The 25924-nt window shown below is 43.7% G+C and overlaps 1 protein-coding gene across 8 annotated transcripts in view; it reads left to right on the forward strand.

The window, feature by feature from the left end:
• Positions 1 to 13772: 13772 nt before the first annotated feature.
• Positions 13773 to 25924, forward strand: part of CUNH11orf80 (chromosome unknown C11orf80 homolog) — a 98784-nt gene continuing 86632 nt past the window's right edge. For 7 of the 8 annotated variants that reach the window (XM_045065521.1, XM_045065523.1, XM_045065546.1 and 4 more), the window contains exons 1-3: positions 13773 to 13910; positions 15979 to 16120; positions 22204 to 22257. In XM_045065521.1, coding sequence (XP_044921456.1) covers positions 13881 to 13910; positions 15979 to 16120; positions 22204 to 22257 — 226 coding nt within the window. In that variant the 5' untranslated portion in view covers positions 13773 to 13880. The remainder of the gene's footprint in view (positions 13911 to 15978; positions 16121 to 22203; positions 22258 to 25924) is intronic. The other variant, XM_045065529.1, reaches the window with a different exon arrangement.

Here is a 25924-nt window from a genome sequence, read left to right on the forward strand (position 1 = left end):
TCTGCGGCCGGCTCCCGACCGCGGGCACCTTCCGTGTGGGTGCTCCCCATAATGCCGCCTTCCGGTCAACCCTGGGCCATCTGGGTACCCCCCACAGCTGGCGGGGCTCGGGCTCCGCAGTTTGAGGACCCCCACCTTTGTCCCTACTCCTTCTTTCCTCCAAAACCTGTATCCCCGAGACACGCAATCCTTTCACGGCACTCACCGCCCGGAAGGTTTCCCCAAATTCAGCCTCCGTTTTCCTTTTCAAATTCTCTCTGGGCACCTCCAGTTCATCTCCCTTTAAGCAAGCCTCTCCTCCATCCCCTCTCCCGAGCATCCTCCTTCAGGCAGGTAGGGCGGCTCTCCTTCCCAAAGCGTCTCCATGGTCTCCGTGGTGGAGATTTCGCCTGCTTGCAGATCAGATTCTCGGAACAGTCATCCCCGCAGCTTCTCTCCGCTCCTTCTCAGCTCTTCTCATTTATCAACCGGGAGAATTCCGGCCTACTCACTGTCTTAAAAGGGAGTGGGGGTGGGGATGGACATTTCTAGGCCTGGCACAGCTGGGTTTCTCCTTGATTTAGTAGCATCTGAGTGGTCGAAGGTCTTAGGTCGTTAAGCAATGTAAACTGCTATCTATCTGCTTGAGAGAGAAAAGAATTATGCCCAAGTAATAATAAAGTTATAAAGTGCCAGTTGGGTATTAAAAGTGCATTATCCCATGTGACCCCCACCCCCACCCCCCACCAACTCCACACTCCAGCTCTAAGAGGTAGGTACTGTTCTCCCAGACTAGGAGACTAAACTTGGAGATGAACTAGTAATAATAGATAGGGTTTTGTACAGAGCAATCAGAATTTAACCATTAGATTATTCTGTCCCTGAGGATGTGGGCCTGTTTCCACAGGGGAAATGTCTGAAATGGCCAAGTAAGGGCAACGTGAAGAATGGGCTTGGCATGAATTATTGGGTTTAAGGATTTATTTATTTACGGGTAACAGAGTTGTAGGATTTTGCTCCTTTCTGAAAAGGTACACTTAGTGAAACAGACCTGTAAGTGACTGAAGTAGTTTACAGTTATGATTTTGGCAAGGTGAAATTATTTGTTTTAAACTTATTTGAAAACATTTTCAAGGAAAAAAAAAAAAGCCCTGCTACCAATCCTCTCTGGTTGTATCATCTCTCACCTACCTGGCCTTGGTTTTCCTAGACTATAAAATGGGTCAGGAGGCATATCAGGGAGTTTGTACTAAAAGATGACCCTGATAGTCTCGCTCTGATAGTCTGATTCCACCACTCAACTGGAACAGTGATTCCACCACCGAACTGAAACTGGGATGTTCCTCACCAGTAGCCACAACTGCTATTTATTACTTTTTTTATTTAAAGATTTCTATTTATTTATTTGACAGAGATTGCAAGTAGGCAGAGAGGCAGGCAGATGGGGGGGGCAAGATCCCCGCTGAGCAGAGAGCCTGACACGGGGGTTCGGGGTTTGATCCCAGGACTCTGAGATCATGACCTGAGCCAAAAGCAGAGGCTCAACCCACTGAGCTACCCAGACGCTCCTATTACTTGTTTTTTAACAGTCACGGAAATCAAAGAAGTGAGGGCATAAGCTGCAACCGTTCCCAAGGATACATGAGAGTTCAGGGGGCAAGGGGCCAATAAGGTGTTTTTGGTCATCAAGGAGACTTGGTCAGGGATATTAAAGCTGTTGGGATGAGAATCAGCTAATCTGCCAACGGAGCCAGGACACCTGCTATGCTGGTATGGGAACCAAGGGTCTGAAAAAAGCTATTGGATTGTGACCCAGTTAGAAGACAAGGATATTAGATCTTATGGGCAACATACTAATAAGATCTTTTCTATAGTATTTCCCATTTTTAGCATTTCATAGTCCTTTGAAAAGCCTTGTAGGGTAAACGTTATCATTCAGCAAACTGATGTTCAGATGCCTAAGTGAATGCCCAAGTTCAGAGTTAGTTCATGGTGGAGACGTCAGGTCTTCTGATCCCTAATACGTTCTTTCCCTTCTGCTAGAGAGAGTATAACAGAGTGGTTAAAGGCATCAATTTTGGAGTCAGACTCTTTGGGTTTAAAAGTGGTTTTGCCACCTACTTGCTATTGACCTCAAGCAAATTACTTAAACTCTCTGGGATTCAGTCTCCTTACCTGCAAAATGGTATCAAAAGGTGGGGATCAGATGAGTTATTGCAGATAAACAAGAACAGCTCCTGGCACACAGTAAGCCCTCAACCAGCGTCAGCCGTTACTATTTTACCATGTTATTCTTTTACCATACTATTTCCCAGTTTGGGGAGGAAGCAGGCTCAAAAAAAGGAACACTGAGATCGCTAGTTTCAGTTGCTTTGGAAACTTGTTATTTTGCTCTGTAGTGCATCAGCATAGTCAATGATGAAGGAAAAAAAGTCAGCTTCCTTTTTAGGTGAGTTGCAAAAGTGAATGGAATGAAATCAACCAACTGTGCTGAGCTTCTCTGAGAATCCAGATTTGCTACTTAAGTTACCAAGATTCATGGAAAGGTCTGGTAACACTTCCTGCCACCAGACAGACCTAGCCGAATGTTCATCTCTCATTCCTGTATCATGGAAAAGGTGTCTCTTCTGTCTGAGACTGATTCTTCTGGCTTCTGCACGAAGTGCCATTCCCTCCTGCAGTCTCATGGCATCTAGTCATTCTGGTGAGTTCCCTCTCTTTGGGCTTCATCCCATCAGCATGTGAACACGCTCAAGTTTTAACAAGTGAGAGATCCTGAGCCTCCTCCAAGTCTTTCCCTTACTCTTTATGACCACGATCTTCTTGGGTGATTTGAATGCATTGGCTCCACTACCTTGCCTCCCCTTTAACCGAACATTCATTTAAAAACAATTTGGCTTGGAGCACCTGGGTGTCTCAGTGGGTTAAAGCCTCTGCCTTCAGCTCAGGTCATGATCCTGGGATCCCGGAGCCTGTTTCCCCCTCCTCCCCTGCCTGCCTCTCTGCCTACTTGTGATCTCTGTCTGTCAAATAAATAAATAAAATTAAAAAAAAAAATTTGGCTTAGGGGCGCTTGGGTGGCATAGTCGGTTGAGGGTCCAACTCTTGGTTTCCACTCAGGTCATGATCTCCAGGTCCTGGGATCGAGCCCCGTTTCAGGCTCCACACTCCACAGAGTCTGCTTGAGATTTTCTCTCTCCCTCTGCCCTTCCCTCTCATGTGCTCTGTCTCAAATAAAGAAATAGATCTTAAACAGACAAACAAACAAAAAAACTGCCTAGCTTATGTGTCAGGCACTGAGCTGGGTTCTGGGGGATCTAATGATGAGTAACATGGACAGTCTCTATCTTCTTGGAGCTTATATTCTGGGAGGGTTGACAGACATTAATAAAATAACCCCTGAGATATATAATCACAAAGTATAATGAATGAAAGTTTCAGGATGCTAGGTGAGAGTCTAACAAAGAGTCATAATCTGGTTGGGGGTAGTGTGAAGGGAGACCTCCCCCAGATCATTTGAGCTGAGATTTGAAATAAGAGAAGTGTTAACTAGGCTGAGAATGGGGAAAATTGTAATGGTAACTAACTCTAATTGGGGACTGCATTTTTAACGCTTCACGCACGTAATTTCATTTCACTCTTATAAAAACCCTGACAGGTAAGTATTAACCTCATTTCACAGAAGAAAAAACAGAAGCATAGAGAGATGAAGTGTCTTGCCCAGGGTCAGTTAGCCAGGCTGGGGTAAAGCTAGGATTTTTAACCCAGACGTCTGACACCTGAACCATGTTCTTAGCTACAGAGACACAGAGCATGTGAATGCCAAACCCGAAGCAGCAAGATGCATGGTACGTGTAGTAAATGGAGAGAAGGACAGTGGAGGAAAAACAAGGGCAAGAGGAATGTGTTGTAAATCCGGGCTGGGAAAATCTGCAAGGACTACAACATGCAGGACTTTCCAGGTCATTTAAAGAATTTCGGTTTTCACCTTTGGAGCCTGCGGGAACTATTGGAGGATTTGAAGCAAAGAAGTGATCAACTATGTATTTTAAAAAGATGACTCCAGCTGCTGGGTGGGGAATGGAGGGGTGCGCCCGTTGACGTGAAAAACCAGTGAGGAGGCTACCACTGGGATTTAGATGGGAGAGAAGATGGTAGCTTGAATATGAATGCTGGCAGTGGAGATAGAGGAACACATAGGTAGGAAGAACTGACAAGAGGTGATGATGGCTTAGACACAGGGTCGGGAGAGAGTTGTCGTGGATAGATTGTGCAGCTGGAAGACTGGAGGTACCATTGACTGAGATGAAGCACACTGGGAGACGACCAGGTTTGGGTGGGGGGAGTGTCTTGGAACTTGCTGGGTTTGAGATATCTTTGAACTAATCAAGTGGACATTCTAAGTAGTCAGTGGTATCTGGGTGTGCAGCTCAAAGGGGGCCCTGGACTTATGATAAACATCTGGAAGACACCAGTGCAGGGCCAGATGGTGAGTGAAGGAGATGGATGGACACTGATGCAATTGGTTTAGTCCAACGCAGTATAACTTCTATTCCTCCGCAGCTGCTTTCAACAAAGTCATCATTAGTCCTCTTGCTAAATCCAGTGTTAATTTCCAGTTACTGTTCCTCTTGGCAGTGGTTGACTTCAATTATGTCTGCTTCTTGAAATTTTCTTCCTTTGGTTTACGGTTGCCACACTCCTGAATTTCCTTCAATTCCTGTGGTCCCTCCTTTGTTCCTTTTGTGAGTTCCTTTCCGCTTGTCACTTAATTGTGTTGTTGCCATTGGTGGTTGTGGTTCACTCTAGGCCCTTTCTTCATTCTGTGCATTCTTAGTGGGCCCCCCTATCTACCACTCTGCAGCCAGAGCATCTTTTTAATACAAAATTCTGACAGATTACTCCTCTGCTGAAACTCCTTCGGTGGCTTCGCAGTGCTTTGGGATAAAGTCCAGAGTTCTTTTTTTTTTTTTTTTGAGATTTTATTTATTTATTTGACAGACAGAGATCACAAGTAGGCAGAGAGACACGCAGAGAGAGAGGAGGAAGCAGACTCCCTGCTGATCAGAGAGCCCGATGTGGCTTGATCCCAGGACCCTGGGATCACGACCTGAGCCAAAGGCAGAGCCCTTAATCCACTGAGCCACCCAGGAGCCCCAAAGTCCAGAGCTCTTAACAGAGTTGACACACACTGCTTACTTCTCTAGCCTCATTGCTCACCACTCCTCACTTGATATCCTATGTCCTCTAGACATAAAGAATCTGTTTGGGTTTTTCCATTGTTTGTGGGATTTTGAACACAATATTCCCTTTGGAAACTCTTCCTTTTCGATTCACCTAGATTTTACTCATCTGTTACATCTAAATTTAGGTGTCACTTCTGGACTCTAAGTCTGGGACAGGGGCCTTCTGACAGCACTCCCTGTGATTGGCACATCCACTGTGCTCCCTCTTAGATGGTGAACTCTGGGAGAGAAGGGAGCACATCCATGTCTTGGTTGTGTCCCCAGTAGAGCAGACATGTAAATATCTGTGCAATATATTGACGAATGACATAAAAGACTTCGGGAGAGAAGGGGATTCCTTGTTGTAAAATGATAAAACTAGATGTTTTCATATCAAACAATGCATTTTCTGTTTCCTGTTTCTTTAACCTTGACTCTATCTCCATCATTAAGCTGGAGCAAGTGCTTTTTAGAAGCAGTATCTTCTACATAGGGATGATATAGAAAGATCAGGGTCAAAGGCTTGGGCTTTTGAATCCTTAACTAGACCTTTTAAAATTGATCATAGAGGGGATGTCCCTCAAGGGGGAGGGATAGAGAGAGAGGGTGAAGCAGGCCTCCCACCGAGCAGGAAGTCTGATGTGGGCCTCAGTCCCAGGACCCTGGGATCATGACCTGAGCCTAAAGCAGATGCTTAATTGAGTAAGCCACCTAGGTGCCCCTAGAGGGATTTTTTTTTTCCCTTCAGAAGTTTCTCTTTAAATATCAAGAGACAGAATGTGACAACCCTAAAGCTTAGAATTTATACCATTATCTGGTGAAATGAGAAGGACATGTGGGTTTCCCCTCTACACAGAAATACAATCCTTTTTAAGTCTAGAGCAGAATTGGAAAAGATTAGAAAAAGAGGGAAAGAGTTTAGATGCACCTTTGGGCTCTGTTTTCTGTGCTCATCACAAATAATAGTAGACAGAAGAGGCTTATGCTCCATTCCATTCCTAGAACTCTGAGAAGACAAAGCATTTCAAAGTACCCTGTGCTAACAAGGGACAGCTGCCACAGAGTAGAAGTGGCATTGTCACCTGCGTAGGTAAAGCAGGTCTCAGATAAACTGCATTTCCTTACTACTTACAGCCTAAACCTGAGTCTCCTTGGCTCCTCGACAGTTGGGGGAAATTTGAAAAGTTCCTTGGTGTCCAGCCCCTGAGAGGGGTGTGAGGGTGAGCTGAGAGCCAGATGTCCATTGAGGATTGCTTTGGAGTTGGGGCTGAGCTGAGGGCTGCAAAACTCAAGCCAGGGGCCAGATGGAGACTCAGTAGTACCAGGAAGGGCTGAGATGGGAGCCACTGAGCTCCTCAGGAAGCAGTCACTGTACCTTTCTAATCCACCCACCAGGGAACGCCGTAGTAGGTGCAGTGGCCATAGAGTCCAATGGCCAAGATCAAGTGAGGCAAGAGAAACAGAAGATGGCCCTTGACCTTGATGCCCCTCCCTGATGTCAGCATGATATGTGAACCACCAACTAGAACACTGTGGGGAGAAGGAAAGAGAATCCTAAGAGACGGAGTTTAAAACGGAAAGATGGAGTTGGCTGGAATTGGCAAAGTTCATTATTTTTCTGCCATTAGTAGAAATAGGGGGTTGAAGGGGTAGGTTAAGAAATACAGAGAATTGGGTGCCTGGGTGGTTTAGTCAGTTAAGTGTCTGCATTCAGCTGAGGTCAGGATCCCAGAGTCCCGGGTTCGAGTCCCGCATTGGGCTCTCCGCTCAGAGAGGAGTCCGCTTCCCCTCTACCCTTCCTCCTTGCTGTGATCTCTCCTTCTCTCACTCCTTCTTTCTCTCAAATAAACAAAATCTTAAAAAAAGAAAAAGAAATACGGAAAATTGCGTACGTCCTCACCTCCGTGGATGACTTGAGGTTATAAACAAGCCTGGGGTAGAAAGTAAAGGTCAGAAAGGCGGACTTGTAAAGGAGAGTTCTGGTGCCTTACAAGGACTGACCTGATTTCCTGCCGGGGACCAGGAAGCTTGTGTAACACAAGCTGGGGGCAAGATTTGCAAAGAACGATCATGTATTTGAAAGCAAAAGTCTGCGGATGAGTCAAGATAAAGTGTCAAGTCAAACCGGGTGTTCTGATGCTGGGGTGGGTGGAGGATGGGCACAGCAGACAGACTACTACCTGGAGCTCCCTTATATAGCGGAGAAAAGTCTGAGGTTCTAGGAGCCTTGAGGGGCACGTTCTGAGCTGCGCAACGTTGTGTGTGCCTGCTGTTGGGGACTAAACTGGAGACACCGGGACAGATTTGAGGACATGGAAGTATTACATCCATTTGTCTTCGTCCAGTTTGGATTCAAACCAGCATTTTATTTATGGATCTTCCCTCCCCAACTATTTTTAACTTGCAACCCTAAATACAATTAAAAACTGGACCAAAACCATGTTTGAATGATTTCAGCCCGTCTAGGAGCAGACTGGGATCAACCACGATGCCAGTATCTTTGACTTTACCTGTCAATAACGAACCACTTCTTTCTCCTAAGAAGCTTCTGCCACAAAGCCTTGAGAATACACAAATCCTTTGAAAAAGTGTCTGATCACACCCATCTGCCTGAAATAAATTTTGGCAGCATCTGCTTCATACTAACAGCTGAAGGGAAGTCTTTGGAGTTCTTTGATCAAATTGCACTGAGAAATGTGAGTTGTGTGGGAAACCTACAAAGAGTACATTTTTGGGTGCCAGAACCCAAAATGAGTAGACTTAGTGTACATCTTTGAAGCTGGAAACGTCTTAGGTCAGTTTTCCGTATTGTAGCCTAATTGTGCGGTAAACAGCTAGGTAGGTACACAGCTATGTAGCCAGTCATTTCGATTATTATTGGCATCTGAAACTTCCCGATGGTTAAGACTCTGGAGTTTTATGGCCTTGTTGGAACCTGGGTCCATCATTTTCTAATTCTATGATCTTGCATAAGTTATGTAACTTCGCTAAGCCTTGGTTTCCTCATCTGTAAATAGGGGATAAGTTTAAAGGAATTGTGGTGAGAAATTAGTGTATTTCAGGTGCAGATTAGGGCTCAATAAATGTTAGCTATTGTTATTATCATCATTATTTTACTTGTTTTGTATGCAGGCAAATCTTGCCTTAAGTAAAATGTCATGTATGGAAATCTAGATTTGCATAAACGTTTAATGGGAAAGAACTTTGCATTACAACAAAATTCTTCAGTCTATGAAAGAAGCAATAACAGGGTTTCTTTGAGATAGTCAACTTCTCAGTGTGTCTAAAACAATTTGATTCACACACAACTAGATTTACATAATGCATTAGGAACATAGCTAGTGTACAAAGCACAGGACATCTGTAATACAATCATTCAGGCCAGGTCTGAACCACTGTGACAAGTTAACAATAACAATCCTGGGTATTCCCCTCTGTCCTTTATTAAAAGGATTAGGTGACTGCTCTGTGATTTCAAAGAGCAGAGCTGGGACCAACGGGTGGAAAATAGAGTAGGGGAGTTTCAGTTCAATATAATGGAAAACTCCCTACCAAATCACTGCTGCCCAAAACTGGAATGGGTTGCTTCTGAGGTGGCAAATTTCCCAACATAAGGTATTCAAGTAAAAGCAAGATATCAACTTGTCAGGACTGTTGGAATGACTATTACATAAAACAGGGAGGTGAATTAGGGCAGTGTTTCACAACCCTAAGCACACAAAATATATTGTGCAAACTAGATCAGTTCTCTACCTTGGATACCGAGGAGGAAGGAGGCAGAGGGAGGCTATTCAGAGGAGGGTTGGGGATAAAGGAAATGAACTGGAAAAAAAAATATTGCTCCTCTGGTTGGGAAATACCAGATTAAATGACTACTAAGATTTTCTCTAATTTAAAGAGTATGGGGACTCCTGGCTGGCTCAGTTGGCAGAATGTTCAACTCTTTTGATTTTGGGTTATAAAAATCAGAGCCCCATGTTGGGTGGAGAGATTACTTCAGGATTAAAAAAAGAGTATCTTAAGGTGAGCCTGGGTGGCTCAGTGGGTTAAGTGTCTGCCTTCGGCTCAGGTCATGATCCCAGGGTTGAGTCCACATTGGGCTCCCCACTCAGTGGGAAGCCTGCTTCTCCCTCTCCTACTCCCCGTTTGTGTCCCCTCTTTCACTGTGTGTGTGTGTCTCTCTCAAATAAATGGAGAAAATCTTTTTAAAAACTCTTAAAAAAGTAAAGATTCCAAGACTCTCAAATTGTTTCACAGATGTTATTTTAACTATATTCCTGGGATAATTTTCCTATTTTAGTTGAGGAAAACTAGAACATAACACTGAAAATGAGTGGTAAAATAGGAAAAGAATTCAGACATCCTCGCCCTTTTAGTCTTTTGATCCCACAGCCTCTTTTCAGCTAGTGAGAAGGGAAGTTGAAGAAACAGAAGATGATAGTGGCCTTAAAGCTAGAACGGAGGAGATCAAGTCAGCTTCGGAGATGAAGGGAAAATCAGCTTCACCAAGGCTCTGTATTACTAGCTTTAAAGACTCCATATACTGGTATGCCTGGTAAAGTCCTTAGAGTACTGGAACCAGACAAAGATGGAACCAAGACTAAACTTGTGGAGCCAGTTCCTCTTGAATGTGGCTTCTAGAAGAAGAATCTTTTTTCCAGTTACCCCACTTGTCTTTTGAATAAACAGGATCATCTGGCCTTTGGACCAACAGACTTACTCAGCCATATGTGACCAGATCCCACTGCTGTTTCCATTCCTAAGGTTTCTATGCCACAAAGAATATCTGTCATCCAGTGGACATCAGCTAGTGGGACAAACCCAACCCTGCCTAGAGAGAAACTTAAAAGCCAATTAGAGAGCAGAATGAGCTGTGTGATATAGATTTTATTGGTTCTCTAGGAAGAGTAGAAATTAGACATTAACAGGGAAGGAATGAAATCTCCCGGGCTGGCCTGGGAGCCTATTACTGATGGGTGAGGGATCAGACTCTGTGTACACAGGGGGACTGTCACCAGGAAAACCAGGAAGCTATCTGGTATCACAGTCATTCTAAAAGTAGAGGAAGGAAACATCAGGAAAAGAGGTGAGGAAAATAACACTCTAGCTATACAAACTCTAGTACTGTCTTGGGACAGAGTCGTTCCTTTCCCCTTAAGTTTCAGAATAAGGAAGGACAAACGGTGTAGGAAAGAATTGGCACAAAAGTCAGCACCACTATGGCTACCAGTGCCCCCACAACCCAACATACCTCTGCGAGAACATCCCTGTCTGACCCCGGATAGCAGAGGGAGGTGAGTAGAGAAGCTGCCCCAGATTCTGTGCTCCAGGTGGAGAAGGCCTCAAGAAGGTGAAGGGATGAGCTAATCTGAGCTTCCTGGCCCCATTTCCAAGGATGTGATTAGTGGAGAGGCACCTGGGACCTGCTCCATTTCAGGAAACCCGGTTATGGGAACTGGTGGGGGACAGACTTGGCTCAGGACCCGAGAGAAGCAGTTAACCCTTTCCTATTGCATGTATGGGAAACAGCCTCTTTTAATAGTTTCCCAGGGGGAAATAAACTTCTCAAATGGATTTACTTTTGCATCCGACTCATAAGGGAGACCACGGGGATATTTTCCACTTAAGTTTCTATAGTCAATCTCTTCAGGGCCTCCTTAGAATGCTCTCAGGGAGCCTAAGCACAAGGTAGACCTAAGAGGTGTCTAGGAAAGATATCCACAAAGAGGGCACATTCGAAAGGGAAAGACAGCTTGGCAGTTCCTAAAATGTCACTGTTCATGGCAGCATTTCTTAGGATGTTCTTGGTTCCACTTAAATCCTTGGGCTTGGGTCAGAATCTTCAGATGGGGTCTCTTGTATCCAGACAGGGGATTTTTTCTCAGAATAAACAAGATGTTCAAAGCAGACATGCAACACTATTTCAAATACTGAGATGGGCAGAGGAATACAAGCAGAATTAATATGGCACTAAGTGTAAGGACTGGGGATAACTGGCCCCCTGAAGACACTGATAATAAGACCCTGAACACCAGGGCTGAAAATATCCAGAGTAGCTTCCAAAAGCCCTTGGCTGACCTGGTTGACTAAGGTGACCTTAACCTTGGGCAGGTCACTTAACGTCTTTGGACCTCAAATTTCTTTATCTATTTAAGATAATTGATAACCTCTACAGCCCCTTCTGACTCTGACATTCTATTGCTCTGAGGATAGGGTCTGAGTAAAAACAATTTTAACAATGTGGAGCGCAATAGTGTGTTAGTTACTAGACCCCAAGCAGGATGGAGGCACCCACTGATGGCTTAGGGAAGGTTTGGGAGCTGTGGCTCATTCAAACCTTAGTTTGTGGTAGAGGAGGGCATCTGAGTTCATTGGCTCCTTAGATTTTGAATGGAGGGGCTGGATTTTCTCAGTAATGTTAATGTTCTCATACTATAGAACTCTGAGACAAGCAATCATATTCAAGTGGAGATGTACTGGGTAGCTGTAGGAGAGTGGAAAGAGGTGTTAAGAGATCTTGTTTGTTTCAGATTCTGGCCCTGTCATTTACAACTCACTGTCATACAAGCTTTTCTTGGAACCTCATCTTCATGTTTTATAAAACAAGGACAACACCTTCCATACAATGTTGGGAGGATTACTTAAGAAAAAGTGAAGATCACGTAACACAGAGTAAATGCCCACCAAATGTTAAGACTGCATCAGATCTTGCCTAAAGGGGGCACCTGACTAGCCCCATCTGTTGAGTGTGGGGCTCTTGATCTCACGACATGAGTTCAAGCATGGAGACTATGTTTAAAAAAAAAAAAAAGGCTTGTCTAACTGCAAGAGTTTATACTATGGAAGTCCTGATGGCAGCCCTCATATCAAAGCTTCCCTTCCTCACTTCTGTCTACATCCTGTATGGAAGGTGACTGTGTGCTTGGTCTCTGTCAGGCCTCTTCTGATTCTAGGATAGTGCTGGGTGTTCCACTGCAGGTTCATCCCTGAGGCTCACTCCAAGGCCAACGGCTGGAAGCCAGGAAAACCAACTCATCTGAAGTACTTCTACATTGGAAACTGTTCTCCACCCTTCATTCCCAATGCCACTCTCAAGGTGGGGCAATTCCTGCTGAGCCAGACTCTTTATGGGAGATGCTTTGAAAAGTCATCCTCAGAGACTTGGTTCCTCACTGATCGATAGCGAATATAGTGAAGATAGTTAAGTATCTCACAAGCTACTTGTGAGAATGAAAAAACCGTGTGTAATGAGCCAGTGGTGTCAGACAACACGCAGTCATTCAGCAAACGTGAGCTCCCTTCTCCCTGGCAACTCCTTTGCCTAAAGGAACACTGGAGAGAGAAGAGAGTGAAAGGGAGAGGCAGGTTCCAACTCTCTTATCAAGTCTGAGATGGTTTTGTGATGAATTTTCCAGACATAAAAGCCACCTTTCTCCAGTAGGTCTACTGTGAGCCACTGAGATGGAGAGGGTGGTCAGTGGTGCTGAGCATGGACTGGCCAAGATTCAGGTCTCAGCAGACATGTTCTTTGGAGTGGAAGGAAGGCCCTATACTGGACGTGCATTCTGATAGCTTCCCCCATCTGTTCTGCCCAATCCTGGCTTCTTGGAGCTGGGGTGGAAGAATTTCCCCTGAAGGACAGCAGCCAACACCCTGTACCACCCTTCTTGGGCCACTCTTTGCCACACAGGAATCTCTCTCGCCTGTTTCTTTCAGCTGCCTGGGAACCAGCTGCCAGATTTTCAGTTTGGGCTCAAGCCCCGCTCACCTCGTCCCTCCCTGAACCTGCCCAGAGTCCAGCAGCTGGTCTGGAGTAATACCATCCTTCCAGCTGGGAACACTCTGAAAACCCCAGAGCTTGTCGTGTCAGCCGGAGCCCGAGAAAGCCAGCTCCTGCGGTTGGCATAGTTAGTGCAGAGCCAAACGTGGGGCAGGACCTATTCCCCCGCGGGGGCCCTTCCAGGTCCTGCCTGGGGCCAGCCAGGAAGCTCGGGATTAGGCTGGGGACATGCGTGGGGCAGGTTGCCAGATAAAATACAGGACGCCCAGTTTTGAATTTCAGATGAGCGAAATATTTATTAGCATACGTATGTCCCATATATTTCATGGGACAGACGTATACTTAAATTAAAAAAAAAATCTTAAATTCAATTTTAATTAGCCGTCCTGTATTTTTATTTGCTAAATCTGGGAACCAGAGGTTGGCCTAGGGCACTTGGGACAGCCCCCGCAGGAGGAGAGGCTGCTCAGGAGCCAAGAACCGGCTTGGGGATCCCGCACCGGGCCCCAGCAGCTTCTCCCGGCTGAGGGCTGCTGCTCCGCGGGACCGTGGGAAAGTCTCTTTCCGGAGGAAGGAGAGCCTTGGCCTGGCCCTATTCCCGCTCGCCTCGAGCTTCAGTCGGCGCCCGCGGGTTCTCCCCAGCTCGGCGGCCGACCCTCCCGCCCGCCCACGGGCCCTCGCGGCTCCCGGCACCTCCTCACCGCTCCTGGCAAGCCCCGGCGGTTCGCGGCCTGGGGGCGGCGCGGCGCGAAGTGCGCAAGCGCGGCGGGCCGGTGGGCGGGGCGCGCGCGCGCGGGCGGGAAGAACGCCGAGCGGCCGGGCGTGGGCGCCCGCGGAGGTCGACGTCCCGGCGGGCAGCCGGCGGTGGGCGTTGCTGCTGCTGCTGCCCCCGCGCCATGGAGGGCTCGGCCGTGGCAGTCTGCGAGGTGATGCCGGGGAGGGAGAGAAAACAGAAGACACTCTGGGAAGGGTTTTGTGAGGGGTCCGCGAAGTCTGGGCAGAGGGGTCTGGGAGTGCCTGAGGTGGGAATGAGGTGCTTCAGTGACAGCCCGCCGGCCCCACACGGGGCTGTGAGGAGCTAATGAGGGGGCCCCGGCGTAGAGAGGAACAGCCCCTCAGCTGGGGGGACGCCCCACCTGACAGCCCAGAAAACCGGGGCCCCGGAGGCTGAAGTGCTGGCCAGGCATTAGCGGACCGGGGGAGGGCGTGGAGAGCACCCGGGGAGCCCCCCCCCCCAACCCCGGGCCGAGGGGGCGCGCACGAAGGTCGCCTGGGCAGCCGCGGGCAGAAGGCGGGAGCAGTGCGGGCGCAGTGGCAGTGAGCGAGAGTCGCGTGCAGCCGGCCGGTGGGCCACGGCGTGGGGCGCCTTCCTGGGTGGGGCCCCGAGCCGTCGGAGGATGGATGGCCCCGGGCCAGAGGCCTCCCGGAGCTCCGACCACCCCGCGGGCCCGAGAACCTTCCCGCCCTGGGGGGTGGGGCGGAAGGCCCGGCGCCGCCACGCCACGTGGGCTCTCCCGGGGCGGCACCTTGCAGCCGCCGCCTGATGCGATTCTCAGGCACTGGTCTCGAAAGGGGAACGAGGCAGAACAGAACCACAGGCCAGACGGGGCTGACCTGAAGGCACGCGAGAGTTCGCCGGGTGCTCTTGCCTCCTCCGCTGTGCTCGAAGGAATTGGAGGATTCGATTTTACAGACGCTAGGCTAGAACCGAGGGCTTCTGACTCCCCGGCCGGTGTTCTTTTCCCAACCGCGCTCTCGCGGGTGAAGACCGTGCGGGAAAATCTTAACAGAGGGGAGCACGCTGCGTCCGACGGTGTGTGAAGGAAGGGGTTAGATTGCAGGAACGCCTGGAAACCATTTTTATAAACTCTGGTACACATTAGGATCTTCATTCCCAAGGTCTCTTACTGAGATCTGTTTGCCTTTAAGAAAAGGGGTACTTGGGGCGCCTAGAGGCTCAGTCGTTGAGCTTCCTTTGGCTCAGGTCTTGATCCCAGGGTCTTGGGATCAGCCCCGCCTCGGGCTCCCTGCTGGGCAGAGTGGGGTGGGGTGGGGGGGGGAGCTGGTTCTCCCTCTCCCACTTCTGCTTGTGTTCCCTCTCTTGCTGGGTCTCTCTGTCAAATAAATAAAATCTTTAAGAAAGAAAGAAAGAAAAGGGGTAATAATCTTCCCTATGGTACCTGAGTGTGGAAGTGAGAGTGTACTTTCATAAGTGATGGAGTTAAATACAGTATATTTTAAATTTGTCTCATCAAGATTGAATGTTTTGTCTAGACATCTTGGAAACCTTAAAACTTACATTGTGTGTAGTCTTCACTGCAGATGAACTTATTCGAAATAAAAGCTAATGGCTATTAACCACTTACTATTATATACGCAGAGCACCGCGTTAAGCACTTTGCTCTTATTTTGTTTACATTTCACAGAAGCCATACCTGGTAGTTTTGTCTTCATTTTGGTAAATGAGGAAGCTGAGGTAGAGAGGAGTTAAATAACTTGCCCAAGGTCACATGGCACATCAGGGATTTGGACCCAGGCATCTGCCTCCAAAGCCAGTGCTCTTAACTTGTATTCTGATCTTCAGAAATGATGATTTAATGAAAGGTAAAGATGATTCATAGCTGGATGCTAGTCTTATTCATAATCTTCATATTGGTTTTTACTTGGGGAGAAAAAAAAGAAACAGGAAAAACAAACTCCTACACAATTTTTCCAAATTATTATTTCCAGATGAACTTACCCTTTGAATAAAGCAATTTATTGTCTCCATTTCCTGTCTTGTTGGGCATTTTGTTAATTTCCTTTGTCTCCTTTCTTATGTCACTTTTCTAGTTGTTTCTTCTGTAGACACAATGCTTTGTTCTGAACAAAATCTAAATCTGACATTTTGCAAGCAAGAATATTTTTTGGAAATTAAGATTGTTAACTGTGTCATAAATTTGATATTACCTTGATTTCTAAAGATTTGTTTACTTTGAATTGTGCCCTTTTCAGATTTTGAAATATTTAATAATTCACTGGAAGTGTGAAACAGCAGGAACATCAAAGGGAGCATTGCTAGAAGGACAGCTAGTGATTTCCATGGAAGCATTAAATTCTAAGCACCAAGAAAATACTCTTCATTGTGTAACAACTAGTAAGTAGATGAAGAAATACTGATTTTTCTCTCTTTGTTTTGTTATGATTTGTTATATTTAACTTAAAATTTTAAGTTAGTCAAAATCTTTTATCAAGTTATCACTTCAGGGTTATTCCATAGTTAAAATAAATAATTATGTAACAAGTATCTGGTGATAGATTTACAAGTGTGTTATACAGGAAAGGTGAGTACAATGACTCAGAAGACCATTAATTTTACTGGCTTAAGAATTCTTAGAAACTTAAAAAAAAATTCTTAGAAACTGTCTCCTTGCTCTTGGTTTTAACCTCCTCTTTCATAGCAAAATTATATTACATTGAATTTTATCCTCTTTTACATGTCCAGCCTTTGGTAGTTGGAAGAGAGACTTCCAAAATAAAAAGGAGAAGAAATAATGATGAACAGTGCATACCTTAAAAATCCCAACTTGCAGTTAGTTTGAAAATAAACCTTTTCTATTTGGCTCTTTTTAAAAAAAATATTTTATTTATTTATTTGACAGACAGAGATCACAAGTAGGCAGAGAGGCAGGCAGAGAGAGATAGGGAAGCAGGCTCCCTGCTGAGCATAGAGCCTAATGTGGGGCTCAATGACAGGACCCTGAGAACATGACTGGAGCCGAAGGCAGAGGCTTAACCCACTGAGCCACCCTTCCATTTGGCTTTTATCCCCTCATTATTTCTGCATATACTCTTGAGGGAAGGGTGATGCATGCATTAATTGTCTCTGGAACAACTAATTTTCTTCAGCTTTTGAAGCAATAACTTGTTTGGGTGTGTGTGTGTGTGTGTGTTTTGAAGCAATAACTTGTTTGGGTGTGTGTGTGTGTGTGTATATCTAGGTTTACTGTAACTTGTTTGGGTGTGTGTGTGTGTGTGTGTGTGTGTGTGTGTTTTGAAGCAATAACTTGTTTGGGTGTGTGTGTGTGTGTGTGTGTGTATATATCTAGGTTTACTGTAACTTGTTTGGGGTGTGTGTGTGTGTGTGTATCTAGGTTTACTGAAGGATACTTGGGGATGAAATTATCCCATCAGCCTTAGGGGAGTCATCCTGAGTACCATCTAGGTTTACTGAAGGATACTTGGGGATGAAATTATCCCATCAGCCTTAGGGGAGTCATCCTGAGTACCAGCTGAGGCTGAATAGTGCTTTAGACTCTACAAGACATTGTGTCACTGAACTGGAATGCCCTGTCTTCTCTTTGGGTACTAGTAGTACACATCCTTGAGAGAAGTATGATAGGTTGGTTTGCTCTTACTGTGCATGAACTCCATTCTGACTGGACAGAGTTCCCACCATGCATAAGAGAGTTTTGGTTAGCTACATAGCTATGGTGATGCTGGTCTGTATATGGTTGTGTTAGTTTATGAATTGATTCTAATCCAATAAACTGGCCAAGGTAGCAGGGTTGAGGACTTGAGCCATAGTAGTAGCTTTTGGCAAAAAAACCAATTCCATAGGCATTTTGAGCTTAATGGACTTGTTCAGACCATGTGAAATATAGGGACCTTTTTATTGTCTTCATTGTCTCTCATCTTTATGTAATAATTTTCATAATTTTTTGGTAGAAGGAAGGGTGATACATGTTTATAAAGCATTCCAACATTACAGACACATATATTATGGAAAGGGAGACTTTCTAGTCTTTTCATCCCTTGAGATAATTACTAATTAACATTCAATATGCATTCTGCTAGATTTTTCTATGTGTAAATTCATAGCCTCTCACTATGAGAGAGAAAAGGCCAGATTGTGAATCTTCTGGGATGGAGGGGTAAGAGAGGTATCTCAGCATTTAGTCTTTATGTTCATTCAGGCCAGTTATTTTTAATACAACTTTGGTCCTCAACTCAAAAACCCATGCTTTGTCTTTATCAAAGGATAACCCTTTCTCCACTGCCTGCCAAGGTTAGGAAGGGTCAGTCCCTAGAATGCTAGTGGAGCAAAGCATCTAAAGACCTGACTACTTCTTAAATTCATTTTTTCAACCAACTCTCCTTATTTTAGCTCCCATGCCACCTCTAATTCTGAAGGTTCCCAATTCTACCATTCCTGAATCTTTGGGGGATTTTGTAGCGTCATTTGGGTTGTTTCTTGGCCGTTCTCTTTTTTGGATTATAATTCAATTTCTAAGGTCCCCTGAATCCTATCCCACTTGTCCTTCTGCTTTTCAGTTTCTAGAATTTAAATATCATCATCTTTGTTTCTTCTCTGTCCTAGTCGGTTTATTCCTCTTAAAAAATACCCCTTCTGTTGTTTTATTGCAGTTTCAGGAGGTGGTAGAAATAATGGGTATGTTCAATCTGTCATCTTTTAAAAGATTTATTTATTTATTTTAGAGACAGGAGTTAGAGAACTAGCTGGGGAAGGGCAGAGAGAGAGACTCGGAAGCAGGCTCCATTCCATGCCCAGCATGGAGCCCCAAAGAGGGCTCTATCTTGTGATCCTGATCAGAATCATGACCTGAGCTGAAACCAAGAGTCTGATGCCTGACCAACTGTGCTACTCAGGCGCCCCTTAGTCTGTCATCTTTGCTTGAAAGTATGAAGTGGTGTATTTGGTCTGAAATCTCTGATGATGAAAAACCATGTATTAGTTTTCTAGGGCTGCTATTAAAAAGTACCACAAACATAAAATAAGTTTATTCCCTCACAGGTATGGAGGCCAAAAGTCCAAAATCAAGGTCTAAGTAGGGTTGGTTCCTTCTGGACACTCTGAGCAAGGAATCTATTCCATGCCTCTCTCTTTTCCTTTGATGATTGCCAGCAAGATCTTGGTGTTGGCTTTTAGGCGTATCACTTCAGTCTCTGCCTCTGCCTTCATGGGATAGTCTCCGTCTGTGTCTCCATGTAGTCTTAAAAGGACACCAATTGGATTTAGGTCCACCATAACCAGTATGACCTCATCTTAATTTGATTACATTTGTGAAGACCCTGTTTCAAAGACATATTCACAAGTACTGGGGCTTAGTTCTTCAAAATCTCTTTCAGAAGCACAAAATTCAACTCACAACATGAGCAAATTTTATTGCTAGAATGACCCATCTATGAGAAACTGAAGAGATCACTACAGAGTTTTTCCATCAGTAATTGATGAAGTCTTTAACACATTATTTATTGCAGTGTTTTTCATAGTGTGCTACAGAATGTTTATATGAGTTATGAGGAAGGAGTTTGTATTCATATAAATTTGGGGAATGCTGATGAAAACCAAATGAGGGGTGCTGGGGTGTCTCAGTTGGTTGAGCAACCAACTCTTGATTTTGGCTCTGGTTGTGATCTCAGGGTTGTGAGAGTGAGCCCTACATTGGTCTCTGCACTGGGTGTGGAACCTGCTTAAGATTCTCTCTCTCCCTCTACTCCCCACCCTCCCCACCCTCCCCATTTGGTCTTGAAAAAAAAAAAAAAACCATTAAATGAGTTTCATTATATCTTCTCAAAACCTTTGATATGCTACTGTAGACCATGAATCTTCAAAAATGGGCAATAGTATACAATATTTCCCAAACATATTTGACCTCATAGCTCTTTTTTAAAAATAAAATCATTTGCTTTTCTTTAGAGGGAATTTTGGGGAATGCTGTTGTTTTATTTTATTTTATTATTTTTTATTTTTTAAAGATTTTATTTATTTGACAGAGAGAGAGATCACAAGCAGGCAGAGAGGCAGGCAGAGAGAGGAGGCAGCAGGCTCCCTGTTGAGCAGGAGCCCAATGTGGGGCTCGATCCCAGGACCCTGAGATCATGACCTGAGCTGAAGGCAGAGGATTAACCCACTGAACCACCCAAGTGCTCCATTGCTGTTGCTTTAAAAATGATGTTTTACATATAAGTCTGTGTTGTTATCTTTGCATTTGAAGGATATCTCTTCATTACTTTATTACAGAGACATTAGAAGGATAGCTGAAAATTGGGGGCTGGAAAGGGTGTGGAGCAGGCAGGATAATTGCTCTCTGAGTACATTCACTGAAAATGACCCATTTTCTTTTCTTTTCTTTCTTTCTTCTTCTTCTTCTTCTTCTTTTTTTTTTTAAAGATTTTTGTTTATTTATTTGACGGAAAAAGCACACACACAAGTAGGGGAGCAGCAGGGAGAGGGAGAAACAGGCCTCCCGCTGAGCAGGGAGCCCAATGCGGGACTCGATCCCAGGATCCTGGAATCGTGACCTGAACTGAAGGCAGCCGCTTAACTGACTGAGCCACCCAGGTGCCCTGAAAGTGACCTATTTCCAACAATAGTTGATATGGTACTTGTTAAAATTAAAAAGAATGTTTGAGGAGACAGTGTGACATATGCAATTGAGAATTATCATGGATGCACTGTGAGGTATATTGGTTCTATTTTTTTTCTTATTAATGTTCAGTTCCTCAGTAATCACTAGTGTAGGCCTGCCACCACCTGCCATCCCTGTCCCAGTGATCTGCTCTCAAGTTAGAACCAGTGTGTGCCTGTGAAGAATGTTAAGAAGAAAGATAATATTTTTTTTAAAAGATTTTACTTTTTTATTTGACAGAGAGAGCACAAACCGGGGGAGTGGCAGATGGAGAGGGAGAGGCAGGAAGCCTGATGTGGAGCTCCATCCCAGGACCTCACGATCATGACCTGAATTGAAGGCAGATGCTTAACTGATTGAGCCACCCAGGCACCCTGAGATGATTTTTTTTAAAGATTTTATTCATTTATTTGACAGAGAGAGAAATCACAAGTAGGCAGAGAGGCAGGCGAGAGAGGAGGGGGAAGCAGGCTCCCTCCTGAGCAGAGAGCCCGATGTGGGGCTTAAATCATTCAAAATCTGGAAATGTAAAGCCCTGTTCTTTTTTTTTTTTATTTTAAAGATTTTATTTATTTATTTATTTGACAGAGAGAGAGAGATCAGAAGTAGAGAGAGAGGAGGAAGCAGGCTCCCCACCAAGCAGAGTGCCTGACGCCGGACTCAATCAATCCCAGGACCCTGAGATCATGACCTGAGCTGAAGACAGAGGCTTAATGCACTGAGCCACCCCTGCACCCTAAATCCCCGTTCTAATAGAATTTCAGTAGAACTTATTGTGATGACAGAAATGTTCTCTATCTGTGCTGTTTAGCACAGTAGCCATTAGCCACCCTTGGCTAATGACCACTTGAAATATGGCTAGTGTGACAGAGGAATCTTACTTTATATTTGTTTTAATTTAGCTAAATTTAAATTTAAATAGCTACATGTATCTAGTGGCTACTGTATTTTGACTGCACACATTTAGAGAACGATTGCCTCTCACTGTTTAGTTCTACTCAGCCTCTTTCCCCTGCCTGAGGAATATACATTTCTAGAGAGAGAGACACACATTTTCATTGGTTCCTATAGCAGCGATTCTTAGATTCTTAACTGTGGGTTAACCCTCTGGGGGAGAGATGTTCAATTTAGAAAAAGTCTCTAGATGGTTCTGAGGGCTTAGATACCTGCTTCATTTTTCATCCTCTTCCCCTGAGGTATCATTGCTCTAGGGGCACCTGGCTGGATCAGGCAGTTGAGCATGTGACTCTTGATCTCAGGGCTGTGAGTTTGAGCCCCACATTGAGGGGTAAGAGTTTACTTAAAAATTTTTTTTTAAAAAGATTGTTGGTGTAAATGTTTTGATATTCAGAGTTAGAACTCTAGATATGAAGAATTCTTACCTGATAGTCTAATATTTTCTACTAGGGAATAAATTATTTAAAAGAAGGGCCAAATTTTTAAATTGAATCTTACACTGGAAGGTGGGTTATTGGCATGATATATTCTGATTACTAGCTATAGTTTGCACTCTTCCTATAATCATTTTCTCTCAGGAATAGTAATACCTAAAGAAGCGGTCTTGGTATTGGGAATAGGTGAAAAAGACTTGCCATTTAGTTCTCATCTCCAAAAAGTTATTCTGCTGCCGGAGAGTTGTTAAAGCCTCATAATGCTTCTTTGGTGTCTCCATTTTTAATAAACCCATTACAAAGTGGTCACCTTTTTTATGTTCTGTATCTATAAACTGTTTTTAGGCTCCCATTAGATTCTTTAGATAAATCTGTTTAATTGTTTGTGATATTTCTTTGTATTCTGTTTCTTACAGTTGCTTCTGCAGGAAGCATTTACGGTGGTTTGGTTCTCAAGAAGTTCCTAAAAGGTAAAGAAAGAATTACTCTACTTTTGTGAGATTAAGTCTCTTCCTGGCAGTGAATTTGGTATTTTCTAAAACAGACAAACTGAATGATAGTGTTGCCAGATTTAGCAAATAAAAATACAGGATTCCCACTTAAATTTTAATTTCAGAAAAACAATGAGTAATTTTGTAGTGTAAGTGTGTTCCATGCAATATTTTGTCCTGTATTTTATCTGGCAATCCTACAGAAAGATGATGTATAAAATTGTATAGATACAGGAATGAACAAGATAACTAGGTCTCTAGCTTCTCTGAATACTATCTATACAACTTCAGGCAAAATTATCACAGATACAAAATAAAATTTTGGGTAAAGTATTTGTTTCCATCTACCTCAAAGAAATAATGCGTGGAGAAGGCATTATAAATTGTTTTGGCCAGTTTTAATACTGTACTCCACATGCCAAAGTTGGTATGGTTTAGGAAGTTTTGGTGACCCTGGTTTTAGCTCTTCTTTCCTTTGACTTGAGAATAATCTAAACCAAAAGGATATACATTTATTTTAAGGAGATCAAAATGATCTGAGAATTGTTGTGCTTTCATGTTTATCTTCTATAGTTGTGTGGTTTGTAAATTATTTAATGGGCCTTTTCCTAATGTGTGGTTAATTTACAAATTTTACAAAAAATTTTTTTGCAAGCTTATACCTTTTATTTAAAAAAGAATTTTTTAAAAAATTAACATGTAATATAGGGGTGCCTGGGTGGCTCAGTCATTGGGCATCTGCCTTCGGCTTGGGTCATGGTCCCAGGGTCTTGGGATTGGGCCCCACATCGGGCTCCCTGCTCAGTAGGAAGCCTGCTTCTTCCTCTGTCTTCCTCTGCCTGCTTCTTCCCCTGCTTGTGTTCCCTCTCTCTGCCAAATAAATAAAATCTTAAAAACGTATATAATGTATTATTTGTTTCAGGATACAGGTCTGTGATTCATCAGTCTTACACAATTCACAGCACTCACCGTGGCACATACCCTCTGCTGTGTCCATCACCCAGCCGTCCCATCCCTCCAGCAACCCTTGGTTTGTTTTCTGAGATTAAGAGTCTCTTTTGGTTGTCTCCTTCTCTGGTTTTGTATTGTTTCATTTTCCCCTCCCTTCCCCTATGATCCTCTGTCTTGTTTGTCAAATTCCTCATATCAGTGAGATCATATGATACTTGTTTTTCTCTGTGAGGTGAGTTTTTCCACCTTGTCATTTTGTCCAGAGAAGAACAGATGAATGAGAGAACAAAATGCTAAAAGGGTAACAATGACCCCAGAAGAATATACACAAAACAAATCAGAAGAGACCTTCTAGAAGGTGGTCACTTTTCTGTTCATAGGATTGCTGCTCTTTTCTTTGATCTCCTGTTGAGTTTGTAGGCTGTTCAGAATGATTGGATAACTATCTAGCTATATTCCTGGGACCAGAAAAATTTAGGTCCCCTGCTCCTCCACCATCTTGCTCCTCCTTACAAAATAATTTTTTTAAAAATTATTTATTTTTTTATTTGACAGAGATCACAAGAGTCAGACACTTTTTACCAACTGAGCCACCTAGGTGCCTCTGTATCCTAGATTCTTAATGGACCTCAGCTTTTTGCTCTGTGAATCTTATTTCTTTCTTTTAAAAATTTTTTATTATTTATTTTTAAAAAAGATTTTATTTGAGAGAGAGAGCTTGTGTGTGAGTGAGGGAGCATGAGCTGCGGTTAGAGGAGGGCCAGAGGGAAAGGGCCAAGCAGACTCCATCAAGAAGGGAGCCTGATGCGGGGCTCAATCCCAGGACCTTGGACCACGACCTGAGCCAAAGGCAGACACTTAACTGACTGAGCCACCCAGGTGCTCCCCCATCTTAGGTTCTTCTTGGTGTGCACACATTTGAAGGCAGTAATTGTGGTGGACAATAGCTCCATAACAAAAATTCTGTGAAACCTTGAGTAGAATGTTGTCCTGTGGTAATCATCATAACAACGATTCATTGAGCATTAACTATACACTTAGCTTTGTGCTTGACATGGAGGGGTTATAGAGATGATCAAGACAGATTTGGTGTCTTCCTTATGCATATACCTAAGATCTTTTAATCAATTAATTCTACTGCCTCCCAAAGCCTATGTCTGGAAGAAAAGGAGAATCAGCTTATTATCCTGGAGAGATTGCTCTGATTCTCAGACTTTGAGAAGCCCAAGTCCAGCTTTAAGAATTATGAGTTAACTACCTCAAAACCATCTAGCCTATTTACCAATCTTTAGTCCTCTTCTTTTTTGAATTCTGCCATTTGGGTGATCAAGGAATGGAAAGATCATTCTTAAGGCAACTGCTTTAGTTAATATGTGTGAAAATGCTTTGAAAGAAGTGCAAATCCATGTAAATAACAGGGAATATGTTGTTATTAGCACTAAGGAAGTAATAGGAATATTTCCTGAAACATAAGCCTATACTTAACACACCTGTACAGTCAGCAATCAGATTGTATCTAATATAATTTCTTCAATTAATATTTGTGAAAGTGCTTTGAGAAAAGTGAAAAACCTATGTAGGTACAAGGGAATGGATTTATTATCACTGTTAATACCTGGAGAGAAGATTTTGAGTTGAATTAGGGTATGGAATAACCACCTGTTATTATGTTAACACAAAATTTAAACAGTTTGTGTCATAGTAACTTAGTTTTAATTCTTTTAAAAGCTCACAGCAATTTTATGCATATTTATTTATTTTAAAGATTTTATTTATTTATTTGACAGTAGATGGAGAGGCAGGCAGAGAGAGAGAGAGAGAGAAGCAGGCTCCCTGCTAAGCAGAGAGCCCGATGCGGGACTCGATCCCAAGACCCTGAGATCATGACCTGAGCTGAAGGCAGCGGCTTAACCCACTGAGCCACCCAGCCCCTATTTATTTATTTTTATATCCTTGGTGATAAGGTATAGGTGGCTAACTTTTTGTATTACATATCAATTAGACAATAAAAATTGAGTCATTTAATCATAGTTAATCACATTTAATAGCCAACTTCAGCCAATTTTCCAGGCTCATAATACTAACCTCCAGTCAATAATGCTATTTATTTTACTAATTAGTAATAAAAATGACTCAGTGAAACTCACAAAGGAAATTGTCCAAGTTTAAGATTTAAATCCCTTAGCTCCTTGGTTTATGCACCATGAACTATGGCTTTATTACTATGGTTATTTATTTAGGATTCCTATAACATTATTAATGAATTGCTTTATTTTTTTAAAAGATTTTATTTATTTATTTGACAGAGGGAGATCACAAGTAGGCAGACGGAGAGGGTGGCGGAGTTGGGAGGGGGGAAACAGGCTCCCTGCAGAGCAGAGAGCCCGATGTGGGGCTTGATCCCAGGATCCTGAGATCATGACCTGAGCCCAGGGCCCTGAGATCATTTCCTGAGCTAAAGGCAGAGGCTTAACCCACTGAGCCACCCAGGTGCCTCATAATGAACTGTTTTAAATTGGTCCATTCACAAGTCTTTACACTGTTTAATTAGCTTCATTAGAAAGTTTCTGATGGCTGATTCATTAACCATCAGATTTCCAGATGTTAAAAAAAAATTAATTATCTATATAAAATTAACAGTATGCCTCTGAATTCACCTTAACTGTTTTGTTCTCTTCATTGCTTGGTTGTTTCT

The sequence above is a fragment of the Mustela putorius genome, unplaced genomic scaffold (genome assembly GCF_011764305.1).
Source record: "Mustela putorius furo isolate JIRA1106 unplaced genomic scaffold, ASM1176430v1.1 tig00000127_pilon_pilon_pilon, whole genome shotgun sequence".
Lineage (NCBI taxonomy): Eukaryota > Metazoa > Chordata > Mammalia > Carnivora > Mustelidae > Mustela > Mustela putorius.